The sequence below is a fragment of the Vipera berus genome (genome assembly GCF_964194415.1).
Source record: "Vipera berus genome assembly, chromosome: 1".
NCBI classification, from domain to species: domain Eukaryota; kingdom Metazoa; phylum Chordata; class Lepidosauria; order Squamata; family Viperidae; genus Vipera; species Vipera berus.
The window spans coordinates 42549595-42568645 of record NC_138202.1 but is presented as its reverse complement, the minus strand read 5'-3'; the positions used below and the strand labels follow the sequence as shown (position 1 = coordinate 42568645).

The 19051-nt window shown below is 39.7% G+C and overlaps 1 protein-coding gene across 1 annotated transcript in view; it reads left to right on the top strand.

The window, feature by feature from the left end:
• The window catches only part of RIN3 (Ras and Rab interactor 3), a gene marked incomplete at its 5' end in the record, with an annotated part of 83981 nt that overhangs the window by 9097 nt on the left and 55833 nt on the right, over window positions 1-19051 (top strand). The window contains 2 exons of the mRNA XM_081313875.1: window positions 11262-11385; window positions 18405-18594. Of these exons, the coding sequence (XP_081170001.1) occupies window positions 11262-11385; window positions 18405-18594 (314 nt within the window). The remainder of the gene's footprint in view (window positions 1-11261; window positions 11386-18404; window positions 18595-19051) is intronic.

Sequence of the window (19051 nt, the reverse complement as noted above, 5' to 3'; positions counted from 1 at the left end):
ATTTATACACTTCCATGTGGTACCATTTTCATTGTTCTACTGTACTTTGTCAAGAAGTTACGAGGCATCATGATCATTAGACACCTCCCTCCCTTGCCGGCAAATATATCTTGGAAACTTTAGCCAACCAGCACATTTATCACCTGTTTTCTAATTCATTTAATCAAAATATGTAAGAATTAACACATTTTATCTTGGAGGTCGATAATTTCCCAAAATTTGTAGACCAGTTAATTATTCTCACATATTTCACTTCCATCGTATGCCAGTCTTCCTGCATTCAACAAGCAACTTTCAACTTCATCTTTGTTCAAAACACTCGGCAATTCAATCCTATTCACTTTATTTATGCTTTCTTTAAATCTACAAAATACCGTAAACTTTATTTCTCACATTCATGCATTGCTCAAAAATTTCCTGAAGAACAAATATTCAATCTGCACAGCCCCGGCTAAGCATAAAAATGACTGCACTTCCCAAATGGTGCTCATTGTCACTTCTCATAACCTTTTAATCAGAATTCTGTCAAAGACCTTTCTGGGCAATCTAATTTCCCTGTAGATTTTCATTCCCTCCTGCTACCTTTCAATTGTTCTCATATGAGAACAATAACAGCCTTTTTCCAATTGCTAGACACAGATGTCACCGTCACCCACATAGCAAAGATGTTTAGCCATTCCTCAAGCAAACCACATGCATATTTTAAGATTTCCCATTTCCATCATCTACACCTCTATACCTTTTTTTCCATATTCTCACAGCATTTATTTTCTTTTCATATTTTTTATCCCTTGAATATGAATGCTTGCAGTATTTGCTTCCATTCTACTCTTCACCCTATCGCTGAATTTCCTTTTGTGTGTCTTTGAGCAGTCTTGACTCCTGGCAGCTGCCTGGACAAGACCTTGCAGTTTTCTTAGCAAGATTTTTCAGATGTGGTTTGTCATTTCCTTTTGCCTACGGCTGAGACAGTGACTGACCCAATGTTACCCAGCTGGCCTTATGCCTAAAGCAAAACTAGAATTCACACTCTCCTGATTTCTAGCTGTTGCCTTAACCACTACACCAAACTGACTCTCCCGTAGTATTTTCCAAAGAAATCTCTAAAATATTCTTTCCAGGATTCCCTCACTTCAGTCATGCTTTAGTAGCCATTAACTTATCTGGATGCCTGTGTACTAAAGAGAAGATGCATCTGCTCTTTGCTGAACAATTTTATCTATTCGGCTGCATTTTCTAATTTGGTTCTCTCCAGCTATGTCAGGTCTACTGATCTAAGCGTTCCTAGTTAAGCAGTAGAAATTTAAAGGAGAGAGCTAAAATATCAGTTTAACCAAGTGTTGAAAAGGCATCCTGGCAATTTTCCGCAAAGGCACAATTGGTTAAAAAAAATACAGACTTTTGGAGACAGACAGTCAAGACTGTCTCTTATAAATAGGACAGCTGCAACAAAATGTTAAAAAAAACCTTGAGACTGGAGTGAGGAACTAAACTATCACTGTCACGATAGAAATCTCCACTAATCTTCATTACAGCATCATGCTGCCTTCACCATCTCACATTCAACATATTGCAACTGTTGGGTTAACTTGGCAAACCAGCTCCCCCCCCCATTAGTTGGCAATAATAAATCCAAACAATTTCCCATCTGTTCACTAAAAACTAATGTGGCGAACAGTTTCTGAATTCCGTGAGTGTGAGGGGCACATTCTTTTGGGATGATTCCACAAAATCCTTGTTAAAGAGAAACAGGAATAACTCTCAGCCTTGTATTTATTTCACAGATGGAAAGTTGGTTGGGCTTGAGCTGATCTTAAAATTTTGCCTAACAACTATCTTGTGGGAAATGCGCTTTAGAAGAACTCCACAAGTGAACAACAGTCACCTTGAAACTTCCCTCCAAAAAAGACATTAGAAATTATATCTCTGCCATTTTGGTAGCTGTGATACCTATGTATTTCTCCCCTCTCCTTCATATCCCAATTGCTTGTTTTACTAATTGCCTCATGCTGCCAGCCCTTATGGTGAGAAAGAATTTGCGCTGACAATTTGACAAATGGTGGGTCATTCATTGTCACAAGGAATAACACTCAAACTACTCTCCAAGGAAATAACCCATCAGTGACTAAAGTTTTGCCCAGTGCTTAGAAATAGTTAGAATTTTGTTTTTCTACCATATACTCTATAATTGGGAAAGTCTGCAAAGCCTGCTAAGAGTACAGGTGGTCCTCAACTTGCAACAGTTCATTTAGTGACCATTCAAAGCTACAATGCCACTGAAAAAAGGCAACTTGTGCCCATTTTTCACACTTAGCACCTTGGCAGCATCCCCATGCTCATCATGAAATTTCAGATGCTTGACAACTGACTCATATTTATGACGGCTGCAATGTCTCGTGGTTATGTGATCACTTTTGGCTACTTTCTGACAAGCAAAGTCAATGGGAAAGCCAGACTCACTTAACAGCCGTGTTACTAATTAACAACTACAGTGATTCACTTAACAACAGTGGCAAGCAAGGTCATAAAATGGGACAAAACTCACATAACCAATGTTTCACTTAGCAACAGAAGTTTTTGGGCTCAATCGTGGACGTAAGTCGAGGACTACCTATACGGGCAATTGCAGTGGATGAAAAGGGAAAGGAAGGAAAATGGGGAGAGAGAAAAAGATGTGATGCAATGTGTAATGTATTGGGATTTACTTGAACTGTTTTCACATGTCTTTTGAATGCTGCTTAAGGTTGCTCAATTGGTGTGTCTGTGTAATGGTCACTGACTAGCCAGACTCTCTGTCTCCAAGAAGATCATTGGATGATTTGGGGCGGGAATGGGTTCCTTTAAACCTATTGGCCGCCGCCTAGTGGCCAACCATATAAATAGCTGCACAGAAGCCTCTGTTTCAGTTCTGTTCCTGTTTGCCTCAATAAAGCAATGTTCCTGTTTGCAACCTCTCGGCTCACTTACTGCCTCTGAAGAACTCACTACACAACACAATGTATCTGCATATCCTTAAGGACAGAGAATTATCTATAGAAGTTTAATTATCTTTGCTGTCAATGAGAGAATGGCATGTGCTTCTCTTCTTTAAATCAAGAAGAATTTTGATTTTGATTTCTATTACATCAGATTGCTTTTACATCTAGGATGCTGCTCTTAAATTACCTTTGATCAAAGCCAAGCTTACCAAAAGTACTTAATTACTGTAGTAATGATGTGCAACTCATTCTGTGTATAAATTGGGGAATATCACATTATCTGTTGCAGGTTGCAGCACAACCCTGGCTAAGCACATTGTGCTTTAGATTGTAAGCCGCCCTGAGTCTTCGGAGAAGGGCGGGATATAAATGGGATTTTCTTTTAAAAAAAAGACCAAATGGCTTTAGCTGTTAGGCTCCTCCTCCCGCCTCCCCTGGCCAATTTAATTCTTGTTAGGGTGCCACTCCTGTAGAGTGACTCTCCAGTGTGAACAGCCATGGCCATTGGTGGGTAGCTTTGCATGGGTTCATCTTGTATGCAAGTTGTGTATGTTCCTGGACCAGGAAGCTTTGTTCAGTTATTCACTGCCTGGATGGATTAGTGTAGTGTGCTCTGCATGAGGCTATCCTTGATGGATATTTGGAAGATTGCAAATATGAATGCAGCAGTACATGCAATCTTGGATGCTTTAAAGGTCATGCATGTAATACACAGCTGCCTGTGTGCTTTTAAGTGCAATTCAAAGTGTTGTTTATCATCTTTAAAGTCCTACGTGGCTGGAGGTCAGGCTACTTGTGGGGATCATCTATCTCCAAAGATTTCTGCCTGTTCCACCTGATCCAGTAGAGCAGACATGTCAAACACAAGGCCCGGGGGGCCAGATCCGGCCCGCGAAGTGGTTTCATGCGGCCCACGAAGCCATCCTGGAAACAGTGAGGGAACGGTCCCCACTGCCTTGGCCCTGGCCCAGAGACCCTCCTTCTGCCAGAGACCCTCAGATCTGTCCCACTCCTGCCCAGGCCCCCATAGGCACCCTTGATGCGAATGATGGAGAGCTGGCCATGCCCACCCAGTAGGCCATACGCACTCTAGCCACACCCACCCAGTAGGCCATGCCCACCCAGGCCACACCCACCCAGCCCCCTGAGGGCAACCGCAGTGCTGATGCGGCCCTCAGTGAAATTGAGTTTGAGAGCCCTGCAATAGAGTAGGCAGATGGATGAGAAAAAGAAGATCAGTGCATTGTTCAGTGGAGAAATAAAGCAGATGTGCTGAGTGGGTGTAAAGTCCATGGCAATAGAAAGATAAGCAGGTCCATCAAGTAGCTGCTATTGTTATAGCAGGGAAGAAAGGCAAAAGAAAGAGTGGGGAAGGACCAAATGAGTTGGGCAGCCACACTTGGAAGGAAGTGTAAGGGCAATTAATAGAAAACAAGGGGGAGAAAGGAGCTGGGATGATTGTTGGGCAGGCTGATGCACAGACCAAGTGGAGGAAAGGAGTGAGTGATAGAGTGCACCAGACTTACTTTACTTGCCCCTTAGGATTTTGGCTCAACCAAAACCCCAAATCAGCCTAAATTATCTGAGTTTTGCTTTTAACAGGATCATTATGTGTCTTGAATAGTTTGGGTGAAGTTCAAAGGCACACTGCTTTTGTTCTATACTTGGAGCAAAATACGTTTTTCCATTTTTGCACGCTCCTGCTCTGTAGTGAAATAGGATCCTTTCAGTGAATTGGAGAAAGATGGGCTGCCAATATCTTATAAAGCAAAGAAGAACACAAAAGGAACAGTAGCATCAGATTTTTAAAGCACGAAGCTCGCTACTACAGACAAACAACTGTAGCAGTAAAGCTGTGCAACAATTTAAATTGGAGTGGAAAACAGGTGATTCAGAGCTTGGGTAGGCAATCATGTCACACTTCATGGAAAGAAGCTGATCATTTTTATGGGTCTGCCATGATTTCGGGAAAAGATGCTTTGATTTAAGAAGATGTATACATCAAAATACACCCAAATGCAGGTTTGAAGTAAAAATGGTTCAGGATCTGAAGCCCACCGTCATGATCATGCATTTGTCCCAATTGTATCCAGCACCCATCACTGGGGCTGCAGCAGACCCCGTGCTAGATTTGGTATTCTGTTCAGCCTGTGTGGGTTACCTAAAAATAGAAGAGTTTTTCTGTAACTTTGCTTTCGTTACAGGTCAATTGGTGGCCAGTCTTAATGTCACGGTTCTGATGGATGAAACCCATCCAAAGAACTTCAAGGCAAAAATTCTTCCTTAAAGAACATTTTATTCAGGAAATGAAGTATCGGCACTACATAGTTAAACCCAAAAACTAAATAAAATCCCTTCCCCGGGATACAAAATAGCAAAGTGCAATTCCCACCCACAATAAGCTGTCATAAATCACATTCTCCAATTAGCCTAAAATGTGTACTTTCTCCCCAGCTCCTCAGCCCGCCAAAAACATTATCAGTTCATCCTTGGGTTCCCACAAAGCAGCATTGTTATTATGGCTAGCTGAGCTTGAGCTTTCATCCCAACCCCCTCCCCTTTCTGCACTTGAATTCTAAATACCAGAAAAAGCATGTTAAAAGGAAAGAGAAAATGGCTGCAATTTTCCTCAGTTGTCAGAATGGGAACATCCAGTGTTTACAGCAGACATGTCAAACACAAGGCCCGGGGACCGGATCCGGCCCGCAAAGTGGTTTCATGTGGCCCGCGAAGCCATCCTGGAAACAGTGAGGGAACAGCCCCCACTGCCTTGGCCCTGGCCCAGAGACCCTCCTTCTGCCAGAGACCCTCAGATCTGTCCCACTCCTGCCCGGGCCCCCATAGGCAGCCTTGATGCAAACGATGTAGAGCTGCCCACGCCTACCCAGTAGGCCATACACACTCTAGCCACGCCCACCCAGTAGGCCACGCCCACCCTGGCCATACCCACCCGGCCCCCTGAGGGCAACCGCAGTGCTGATGCGGCCCTCAGTGAAATTGAGTTTGACACCCCTGGTTTACAGCATTGACAGTTTACTAGCAGCCATAAAGCTCTGCAAGGGTAGAGGATCAGTTAAAGTGATCTAATCTAGGTAGCTAATGAATCCAGATTGTTTTTTGGGTGTGCTTGGGGAATATCCTGTCTTGCCTGCTCATAATACCATGGAACACAGGTGTCAAACTTGTCATGTCACATGACGTGTCACAACATATTGGGAATTTTTTACACATTGCCAGAGCTGGGGTGGGCATGGCCTCTGCATGATGCAACCAGCCCATGGGCCCGCAGTTTGACACCCCTGCCATAGAAGCTATGGTTGATCCAAGGAACATATATTCAACTCCAAGCAGATCTGTGCAAAAAATATTTTCTGGATACCTTGAAAACTTCTCATCATGATCCAACATACAGTATACTCTTCCAACTATCCTTCCCTAATAGAGTTACGTAACTTTAAATGGCACCATTGAGCAATCCTCTGTGGATATCATAACAGTGAAGAAATATTGATGCTTTTATATCAATAGTCTAAGGCAGGGGTGTCAAACTGCCGGCCCACGGGCCGGACGAGTCATCCCAAAACCATGCCCACCCCATTGCTGGCAATGGAGAAAAAGCTCTGATATGTTGCACGACGTCACGTGATGTCGCAAGTTTGACATGTCTGGTCTAAGGTCAGACCTGAACTCTTACCTCTGTCCACTCAAATTCACTCTTTGTCTTATGTCAGCATTGCTTGAGGAGATCTTCGGCCTCCTGTTATTTTACTGGAGATATAATTTTGATCCCACAAGGCATGATCTCTAGCTTAGATCTAACGATCTTTAAGAAAAAAGACATTTTTGGCTTCTTAGAAGATATTTGCTTGGTGCTTTAAGTCTGGAGCTGAATCTTACCATTCTCTTCTGAGTTGCTGATAACACTTGCTACTTGCTGTCTCTGATGAAATACAGATTGGTAACTGCAGAGCCACAGGTTATGGCCTAGCTTTTAATAGATGCTGCAGCGCTTAAACCTCAAGTAATGTTTTTCTCTGATGACTTTCTGAAATAAATTTAAATGAAACTCTGTGTCTATAAATACATGTTTCCTATGATGTTATAAAAAAAATAAAGTTTGCTCTGAAAAATTCTGAATGATTCTTATATGTAGATGACTCTATTAGTCATCTACATATTATTTGAAATAATCATGAAATGATTAGACATTATCTTGAGAATAACGACATAAAAAACAAACCAGTAGATTCTAAGGTCACTAAATTAATTACTAATTTTAAAGATTATGGTAAATAAATAATAGCAGAATATGAACCACTAGTGTTGTAAGACAACGAATTTAACAATGTAGGGATGCAGGGGCAACAGGTGTGTGTGTGTGTGCAAGAGGTTGTGTGTATGTCCAAACTGTTAAGGTGGAAAGGAAGAGCTTCAATCACAGCTGCTAAGTTTTTGACATCCTCCTATGGGCATCCCTATATGGACTTGAATATTATAAATGTGTATGTATGTATATATAAATTTTATAGGCTAAGAGTTTGTTTTTATAGCCATGGTTAAAAACTTGCCTGTTGCTACTATAATTTTAAGATTTTAAGCTGTGAGTAAAAGTTTAATATATCCAGAAATGACTCTTACTGCTCTTGATTTAAAAATAGGACAAATTACATTCTGCCTAAAAGTCTTATAAAAATGTAAAGTGCTAAAATATTTAGGAATTGAAAAGTATAATTGTATTTATTCCAAAGGTCAGGGTGAACATTTGACATTAATTTTTGTACTGACTTGTCCATACTTTTTCTTCATTATCATAACTTGCTGATGTCACACTTCTAGAAAGCATATATTTGAGTTTAATGCCAATCTAATGTATCTTTGGAATCACCTGTTTAAACCACATACTATATATAAGAATCATTCAGAATTTTTCATAACAAACTTTGTTTTTTGATAACATCATAGGAAACATGTATTTATAGACACAGAGTTTCATTTAGGTTTATTTCAGAAAGTCATCAGAAAAACTGAACATCAAAATAATGCACAAATAATTCTGTGAAAATACATATTTTGGGGGAGCTATTTACTTTTGAGTCAATGTAGGCTTCTGGTGACAACCTGCACAAGTCCATGTAGTTTTCATGGCAAGGTTTTTCAAAAATGGTTTGCCTTTGCCTGCTTTCTAGGGTTAAGAGAGAGTGACTGGCCACAAGGCCTCCAGTTGGCATTGTGCCTAAAGTGTGACTAGCATGTAGCCTCACAGTTTCTAATCCACTACACCAAATTGGCTAAAAATATACCAGATTACTTGTATATTTTGTAGACCAACTTGATGAAGTTACAAACAGATTAGCACATATTTTGTGTGTTCCAACTTTGTGGCCATGCCATAACTGGAAAAATTATTAGATCAGATGGTCAAAATGATTCCTGCTATTGATTTACCAAAGATTTTTCCTAAATGGAAGCAATATAAGAAATTGATAGCAGTAGTACTTATATACCACTTCACAGTGTTTATAGCATTCTCTAAGCCAGGGGTATCAAACTTGAAGCATCATGTGACATGTCACGACATATTGCCACTTTTTTTCCCATTGCCGGCAATGGGATGGGCGCAGTTTTGGCATGATGCATCCGGCCCGCGGGCCAGCAGTTTAACACCCCTGCTCTAAGCATATTGAGTCAGCATATTGCCCCCAACAGTCTGGCTCCTCATTTTACCGACCTTGGAAGGATGGAAGGCTGAATCCACATGGAGCTGATAAAAATCGAACTGCTGGCAGTCAGCAGAGTTAGCCTGCAATGCTGCATTCTAACCACAGCACTACCATGGCTCCGATGTTAATTACTTTTGTTAGCTGCCAGGTTAGTTACTGCAAAAAAAAATAATAAAAAAAATACATCTTTTATTAAATTCATGATATTTAAGTGCAAGAAATTGCTTTGACAGAAAAATTGATCCAGTAAATAAACAGCTGAAAAAGATGTCATCACAAAAGTTTTATTTAAATCTAATTACCATGCATTGGCTACAGTAACAATATTTTCTGTAATTGATTTTAATTTGTACCAATATTATTCTAGATGAAAAATATTGAATATGGATATTTAAAATGCTTTTCCACTGTTTAGATGACATATGATATGTCATTTATTGTATATGCATATATAAACATACTCGCCCCAAGCTTTATTTTTAACTATTTTAGGGATTTTTTTGGTTTTTTAAAAATCTATAATATTTCAATTAATAATTTTGTCTCGCAAAGAAAAGTAATAATAATAATAATAATAATAATAATAATAATAATAATAATAATAATAATAATAATAATAATAATAATAGTTGGAAGGGACCTTGGAGGTCATCTAGTCCAACCCCCTGCTAAGGCAGGAAACCTTATACCATTTCAGGCAAATGGCTGTCCAATCTCTTCTTAAAAACCTCCAGTGTTGGAGCATTCACCACCTCTGGAGGCAGGTTGTTCCACTGGTTAATTGTTCTAACTGTCAGGAAGTTTCTCCTTAGTTCTAGGTTGCTTCTCTCCTTGACTAGTTTCCATCCATTGCTTCTTGTCCTGCTTTCAGGTGCTTTGGAGAATAGCTTGACTTCCTCTTCTTTGTGGTAGCCCCTGAGATATTGGAACACTGCTATCATGTCACCCCTCACCCTTCTCTTCATTAAACTACACATACCCAATTCCAGCAACCGTTCCCTATATGTTTTAGCCTCCAGTCCCCCAATCATCTTTGTTGCCCTTTCTAGAGTCTCAACATCTTTTTTACATCGTGGTGACCAAAACTGGATGCAGTATTCCAGGTGTGGCCTTAAGAACTAAGAAAAGATGACAATATTGTATATTTTAATACTAATAAAATGAAGATTACCATATCATTTTTTCATACATACATGTATATGTCATTTGCCATTCTTGACATGGAGTAGGATTAAGAACTGTATTGACATTTCTAACTTTGGTACCCAAACACCTTCTAATTATTGGAAACTGCCAATTTTTGGAAGGTGGCAATTTATTATGTTTAATAAGTAAACAAATAAATTAAAGTCAAGTGCTGTTCATATATGCTTTTGATTTATTTTTCTCTATGGATGGAGAAATTAAGGGACATAAAAGCAAAGAGAAGAGGTTACCAACTTTCTCATTTGTTTTCAATAGTTAACAGGAGTGTCTTTTGATGTTTAAGGCTAAAGAGAAAGAAAAGTGAAAGAACTATAGTTGCTTTACACCATAGTTTGTAGGCAGCTTTAAACATTTAAGGTTTCTGACCTATATGTAGGTTGTGAATCTTTTCCTTCTGAAGCATGTACTACATGTTGTTAACTTGCCCATGAATAATAATTAGTATTGCAGCACAATTCAGGGAAAAGGTTTTCCTACCTCCTGGTGACCGAGTGACTTTAGGGGACTGAGGAGTGTTCTAAAGGGTTTAAATCAACATGCAATTTAGCTGCTTATTCCTAAAGAAGTCAGTTAAGGTACATTGATTTGACTAATTGCATTGATACTACAAGTTCCCAAAGGTAAATAATTATGCCCTATATTTTTGCTTCCAGCTGACCAACCTTGTAACTCATGTCATATAAATTATAGCACTTCCCATGCAATTTACTATGCAATTAATTGAGCCATATCCTCAATTATTCTGCTAATACCAAGCATCTCTGAAAAATGAGAAGGCTGGGAAAAGGCTCTTTGTGAATGGGACCCATAGCTCTCTGATCTGTAGATCTATAGAGAAGCTTTTTTTGCTCTTGGTGATTGGAAGGCCAGATTACTTGTTTCATGGATATGATGGTGCCTACTGGTCAGCCACATTTGAAAACTGTTTTCTTCCATTCCAGTTTGCACAATCTTACATGGGCTATCAGTCTGCAAAAATCTGGATGTCAGCTAGATGGCAGCAAAGATAGTTTTATGCAACTCTTTGAATTCTTCTAGTGGTCATCTGGAATTTTGCAAGCCAGACGTGGTAACCCTAGCCTTAGGAACATTCTGTAAGTCAAATCTCCAGCAGATGGATTACATAAAAAGTTCTTTTTAGCAGGCAGAAATGTAAGGATATTCCTATAAACTGTTCTAACATAGAATTGGTAAGTCTGGTCTGTTTTATTACCGGCTTTGCAGGACAAATTTGTACTCTAGCACTTTAATATATCCAGAATTTTAACAGGAAATCTGGATATAAATTCATTGCCTTGTTTATAGAGTGATGATTAGTTATTTAGTTGTGGAAACTTATTTTTCCCCCTTTTTGCAGGAAAAATGATCTCTGTGTTCAGAGCACTGCAATTTTCTCAGCAGAGGTTGCGTGAAAAGTCATATGGCCTTTTCATCAAGTGCCGCAGAAGAGAAACGGCCTCTCCAAAAAGCCATATCCTGTTGTGAGCAAATGGAGGCTTTTTGCTACAAGAAGAGAGAAAAAGTCAAACCACTGGGCCTTGCAAATGTTTTCACAACAGTGTAGGAATTTTGGAAAAATTGATAACAGGTGATTGGAAATAGATGATAGCTAGCCAGACTATGTATCTGCTTGGTAGCAAACAATCTACCTGCTTCTAAACTGCTGTAAATTCACTAAAATTCACTTCTTGTTCGTCTGTATGCCACAGCTGTAGTTCAAAGAGTATACCAATGTGATGGGTGAGTGAAAGCCTGAGTACATGTGTTTTACATGGCCTAGTTATTGCTCTTAATGTGTTTCTAAATTTGCTGTTACATTCTACTAAATTTGTTCTACACTGTGTACTGTTTGGGGATGCTTGAATAGGAGTACTACTGGTCATGCTCAGTCAGTACTAAATATTCAACATTGACGTGAAGGAATTTCTGAAAGTTTAGATCCATTTATATAGGACTTTGGTTACTGAGCAGCTCAGCTGAAGTCTACTAGCAGGGGATTGGACTAGATGACCTCCAAGGTCCCTTTCAACTCTGTTACTCTTTCCTGTTACTTAATTTGACTCTATAAATCAGAAGAAAACTGAACATCCAGGAAACAAAATTTCAGGTTTGCACAGTTGTAGCTCTCCTTCCTGTCATTTCTGCCCCCTATGTATAGATTTGGCTCCACTTCTGTGTTCACTAGAAATCTGTCTTTAAAAAAAAGTTTTTGGGGAAAAAAGTCTGTTTGTTAAAGTGTGTGTGTGTGTGTATGCATGTGGGAAACTGCCTGCTGCAGTGCTGTTCAAAGCAATGTATAAAACAGAATACATGCAAAGCAATGACCCTAATCTTGAAACTTGGCAAAGACATCAGAACTCATAGCTAACCCATTTTCTACTTTCCTTTTGCTCTGTGGTTACCTGGGATGTTTGCAGTGCAACCAGATCAAACAGCTGATCAAGCTTTTACACAGCTTGGCTTCTGTACACTTGACCTATTAAGAGCAAAGCAGAGGCCCAATGCTACTTCTACTGGCTGGATTAACCAACATGACTCAAGACTTCAGCACTCAGCGAAGGGAAAAAGATCCAGTGGGGATTCCAATTCTACTTTAGTTGAAGTTTTTGATCAGTTGAGTTTATTGTTTTAACCTTAGACACGGTTGTTTGGACTGTGGAAGTGTTGTTTTAGTTTTGTACCGTATAACTGCCAGAATCACTGCTGTGGGATGGATAGCCAAACAAACAAACAAACAAACTTAGAATTGTGTAGTTTGTAGCAACTGTACAATTTGCTTCTTCAAGCAAATGGCACAAGAGATTTAATAAACTTTGAAAAGAGACCCAGGGTTGTAACTCATAGTGCTATTTCAAATCTAGCAATTGTTCTGAATCTGAATCTCATGCCCATAATTTCCCAAATGTGTTCAAAAGATTAGAGTTACTCCAGAGCAGACCAGGGTATGCACACAGGGATGTGCCAAGCAAGATTACCTTATTCCTTAGGCTGAAATCTGCTTAACTGATGTTGGAATTAATCTGTTTTATTTACTTGAAAAATTAGTTTTATGTTACAGTATACATACAGAAAAAAGTAGAGTGAACTCTGTGACGTATTTATTCACTTGCTTATTACTTTTTCATATTACCCAATAGCCACAATTATTTTGCAAATATGCAAAGTATCTTTCAAAGTCTAGAGCATAGTTTTAAAAGGCCAGAAACTAACTTCAAAGTAAAATGGTTTAAGAATAAGCAGAACATAATCCAACAGAAGTGTAACAATCTTTTCAAAAACTAAAGGGGCTTTCATTTTTAGACACTCTAATGTGAATCAGAGTGAGTGCCTGTTACTCGTCCCAGCTTCTGCCAACCTAGCAGTTCTAAAGCACGTAAAAATGCAAGTAGAAAAATAGGGACCACTAAGGTGGGAAGGTAACAGCGTTCTGTGCGCCTTTGGCGTCTAGTCATGCCGGCCACATGACCACGGAGACGTCCTCAGACAAGCGCTGGCTCTTCGGCTTTGAAATGGAGATGAACACCGACCCCTAGAGTTGGAATTCACTAGCACACATGTGTGTGGGAACCTTTACCTTTACCTTAATGTGAATCAAGGGATTCTACAGCTCAGTTTGTCATTATAGTTTGATTTTTAAGTTATTTTATTTATTTATTTATGGTGATCACTGTAATAACAAAAAAATTATTAACTTCATCATTTGGGAGGAACAGGGAAAAGACTGTATGATATATATTAGGGTTGTACAGTAGATAGATCAAGGACAAAATGTGATTTGGATGTTAAGATAAGATAATCTTTATTGTCATTGGCACAATGACGCACATCAAAAATGAAATTTAGTTGCCCGCTCTCAAAGTGAAACACATACATGACACACACCTATAACATACTATAAACAACATATGTATAGACCCACATCCCTACATATACAATAAAATATTAAATACTGTCCATCTTGAATATATAATGGAAGGAGGAAGCCTGAGAGTTCACAAGGTTAATGCTGTTTGGAATGAAACTATGGTTGAATCTGGATGTTCTGCTACGGATACAACAAAGCCTCCTCCCAGAAGGTAATAAGGAAAACAGGTTGTGAAGAGGATGAGTAGTGTCCCAGATAATCTTATGGACCCTGTTCAAACAACGTTTCTGTGCTATGTCCTGGATGGGAGGGAGGGAACTGCCAATGATCTTTTCGGCCATCCTCACCACTCTCTGCACCACCTTCCTGTCTGAAGCAGTGATGCTTCCAAACCAGACTGCGATGCTGTATGACAGGATGCTCTCAATCGTCCCCCTGTAGAAAGTGGTCAGAACAGGGGAAGGAAGATGAGCTTTTCTCATGCAACGTAGAAAGTGCAGGTGCTGCTGTGCCTGCTTCACCAGTTTCTCACTATTGAGTGACCAAGCCAGCCTACTTGTTAGCTGCACACCCAGGAATTTGATGCTGGTAACCATCTCCACAGGTGAATCACTAATGCACAGAGAAGTGTGGCTGTGCCTGCCTTTTCTGAAATAGACAATCATCTCTTTGGATGCTTGGATGAACATTTGGATGTTCCTGAATATGAATGGTAGGAGCTATCAGGAACACCTTACACCAATTTGTCTTTTCTGGAGACTATGCATCAGATGCAGATGGCAGGCAGATATTTTTTTTTGGAGGGGGGGGGAGGAAATCCGATACTTTTTAAATGTCCATCATTACTGAGAGAGGCTGTATGGTGTTTTAGTCAAGATGGTGGCCAGGGTTGCATGATTGAAGCTCTGCTCCTTTTTCACATGTGTTGTACACACAATGCGTATAAAAGGTAAGTAAGGAAAAGGTTGTAGAAAGAAGTGAATTATGATAAAATCTTGGAAAGAGAAGTTTGATTAGAATTATATATAAAAAACTGTCGAGGAAGATAGGAAGATGATAGATAGATAGATAGATAGATAGATAGATAGATAGATAGATAGATAGATAGATAGATTCTGTTTTTTAATTTTCTTTTTCTATCTTTTCTCTGTCTTTTTCATATTTACTTTACTATATGTATATATATTTGAATGTATTTATTATCTATGTAAAATCTACCATCAAGTTAGCATCTTGACTTTTTTAACACCTCAACACTCCTGCTCAATGATTCATTCACTTCAAGTGGGAAGAGGCCCACCACATGCCTGATACTGCCCACACAGAAACTGGGAAGTAAAATGGTCAAGTAAACAAATACGCCAACATTTTGAACCCAAGCAGTTCCCAAAGCCTGATTAAATAAATGCCTGATCCAGTCTGCAGTCCTCTTACCTTGAAATAAGACCATATCATTACCTAAATATATGTGGAAGAATAATATACCCTGAACCTAATTACTGCATTTAAATTTGGAAAGTCACTTCCAAATTTTATTACAAGTTTGGCTCCAGTTTTTGCTTTATGTCACAAACACAAACTGTTGCAGTTCAAGAGCAAATTGCTAGTGTATATTTAGTATTATTTGTTCTGGCTTAGATGCTAAGCCAGAACAAATGGATGCTAAGCAGGGAGCCTTCTTGCTAAGAAGAAACAGACATATGCTTTGTTTAACTTAGCTCAATGAAAATCCATTCACAACAAGTACAACCATCTATCAAGGTCTCATAATAACTATCTGAGTTTCCTATTGCTGCAAGTATACATATGGAGGATGGGGAGTCAAAAAGTCAAGATGGCAACCTCAAACATGCAATCAAAGACTCTCCCCACTTAACACTGGGAGCATTCAAGAGCCTTTCCTAGTGGCTGTCAGTCATCATGGTATCAAGTTGTGAAGTTGGAGAGGCTTAAGGATGCTGTAAACAACACATTTATATTAAAAGTTTCATGAGAAAGCGATTATGTGTTGAAGAGAGGAAGTGGAAGATATTCCACTGCATACTGAAATGGGGTGTTTTGACTGAGGAAAAAAAGGAATCAGATGTGATAGGAAACCCCTCCTATTGAGAACTGACTATTCCTGCTGGCTGCAGAGGCATCACCAAAATAAAAATAAAAACATGGTAATGTGGATTTTTAGGAGAATTATGGCCTTCCTTCGTGGTGGAAATAGATGGGGGAAGGAGACACAAGCAATGGGTGAGAATCAATAAGTTTCTAGCAGGCCAGTGAAGATGCTCAGAAAACTTATCTGAGCCAGTCATAGACTGAATAGTCCTTTAGATGAAGATTTATTTATTTGATTTATTTATTAAATTTACATGCTGCTCCAGTTCCTCGATAAAGTGACTCAAAGAGTAGATGGTCTCCTTACAATTTGTAAAAATTGTTTATTTGAGTCAAGCTTGATTTCTAGTGACCATATGGCCATATCAATGTAGGTTCCTTGGCCACAAATAGAATGGCTTCCTGTGCTTGGTATTAACCAAGTCCAAATGTATGTAGCTGCATTGAGATCAGCCAATGTTATTGTTAAATAGTGGGTTCTTTGGCGCAGGAATGAAGACGCAAAGCTGAATACAAGGTAACTCATAGTTTATTTTGTGCAGAAACTGTACTGGGGGAAAAGGCTGCAACTAGCCGCAATATATAGTCTAGCCCCTAGGCAGCAGCCAATAGGTTTGAATCAACCATTGCTGCCTGGAGATAGCCAATTGCAGCACAGGAGACTTGTAGTCTGGGTTGCTGGAGAGCCGTTAGCTGCTCCAGCAACCCACGTGGTATTCTTTAAGAGCCCAGTACATAACAGTTAAGTTCTATCATCTGTTTTGGTTCTTGAAATACTGGACTGTCCATTATAAAGCAGAATGCTGACCATCCTTTGATACCCTCCCTCATCTTTCAGCTCCAAATATCTTCTTTCCCCCAATAAGTTTGGGCATCATGGTTTACTGATACCATCATGTGTTTTTTCTTGCAATAATAGCACAGGCAGCAGGGGGAGTTTAAAATATCACTCTCTGGAAATGCTGCTCTTTGCATCTGCTCTTTGCATCTGTGAACAAATCTAACTTTAGATAGAAAACAATAAATATTTTTAACTTGCTAATGATCCTCTTGCAGAGTCACTATAGGGACTCACTAACACTTTCATTTGCTTAAGTTCTGGCCTGCTGTAACCTGCCCTCTCTGATAAATGTAATTTGAAGTAGAAGCAGCAAACTGCTTTGCTTGCAGCAGAGAATCTATTGCAACAAACTGATAGGTGTTTCAGTAAACAAAACAGATATTTGACAAACTTGTAAAAACAACAAGATTTGGAGTGTTCTGGTAGGAACATGCTCTATACTTCTGATTTAGAATTAGTAGGTTATTTTTAGACCTTTTGCTCTTAGCAGTTTTAATTGATCTTGAGGTAACATAGAACAGGTGTCTCCAACTCCCAGGCTGTGGCCTGTTCAGAACCGGGCCGTACAAGCAGTTGGCAAGCACATAAAACTCCACTTGCGGGGGCGGGTGGTCACACTCCTGCCCGCTGCTTACACAAATGAAGTTGCACACATGAGTGTGCTTGCCCACTGCTTGCATGAATAAATGAATGAACCTTTATTATCAAAGTACAATGTGTACAATGAGATTGGCTGAGCCTCCCTTTGTGCCCCCCCCACAACTCACAGTGACAACAAACCCACCATCTTGTTACACCATGTGAGCTAATTGCACAACACACGGCCTAGAGTTATTTCCCATTCAGGAGCCTGACAGCCCATGGATAGAAGCTGTTCTTCAGCCTGTTGGTATGGCTGGCTATACTTCTGTATCTCCTACCCGATGGTAGGAGAGTAAAGAGGTACCGGCCAGGGTGTGAGTCGTTCCTGAGAATTTTCCTCACTCTTCCAAGGCAGAGAGCCCTGGTGAGGTCATCCAGTGGTGTCAGGGGACAGCCCACGATGTTTTGTGCTGTGCTTACCACCCTCTGTAATATCTTCCTATCCGTGGCTGTCAGGCCAGCATACCAAACCACAATACAGTGCGAAAGGACGCTCTCTATAGTAGACCGGTAAAAGAAGGTCATTAGTTGTTGTTCTACCTTGTTCTTCCGCAAGACCCTGAGGAAGTGGAGTCTCTATTGGGCCTTTCTGGCCACCTGAGTTGTATTAACTTTCCAGGTAAGATCTTCACAGAGGTAGACGCCAGAAAGGTTGGGGACTGACATAGAAGTAGAAGATATGTTTTGCAAAGTCCTAGAAACATCTCACCAAGCTTTCCAGAATAATTTGTGAATTTGACTATACTATTTTCACTTCTTTAAAGTTTCCTCTTCCATAGTAACACATGCTTGCATTTGAATGTGTGCCTTCCTTTGGAGAGTAATGTAGATTTAAATTATACTAATTCTATAGCCATTAACTTCTGCACTGATTCAGTTATGTACTTAAGGACCATAAATTTCGAGTGTTTGAAGCTAATCCCAGCTGAATCTCTGCAAATTCTCATCCTTTGCATAATACACTCACACAGAGAAATATATATATTTTTATTAAAGACAAATTGCCATTAACAATCTGATTGGGATTTGTTTTATTTCTCCAGGCCTGCTACAGAGACTGGAGAGGAGGAGGAAGATAAAGGTCCACCAAGTCAGCTTGTTGCTCTGAGGAATTGTTTTCACCCGCAGAGGAACAGTATCCTTGAGAAGCTCATCAAAAGCTGCCCAGTTTGGCTTCAGTTTGGCATCAATCTGGAAAAGGCTTCTGACATACTCTGCAAGGAACCATCAGGGGTACAGTTATGCTTCTTCAAATATAACTGTTCTTCAGGGATCAGATATTCTTTCTCAAACCTCGATCTGATCCTGAATCAGATCTTTCAGCTAATCTGCATTTGACCAATGGCTTTGTTTCCCCATTATAGATTTGTCACTTCCTCAAGTGTTCATAGGACTGATTGTAAGATAGCGCTGTAGGCATAAATAGTAGAGATCAGCCTTAAGCAGCTTGCCCTTCATCAGAATTGCCAACCAACATGGACTGTCTCATCTTAGAAGCATCAAGTTGGGGAATGCAGGATAGCCTGAGAGTGGCAGGCATCAAGAATGACAGGTTATTGTTGTTTACTAGCCTCTCCAGGCGGGCTGTTTAGAACCAGATACAGCATATGATTTATTCATTTGATTTATTTAAAAATTCATATGCAGCTTTTCCAAACTTTTTTTCCCCCAGGACAGTGTGCAAAACATT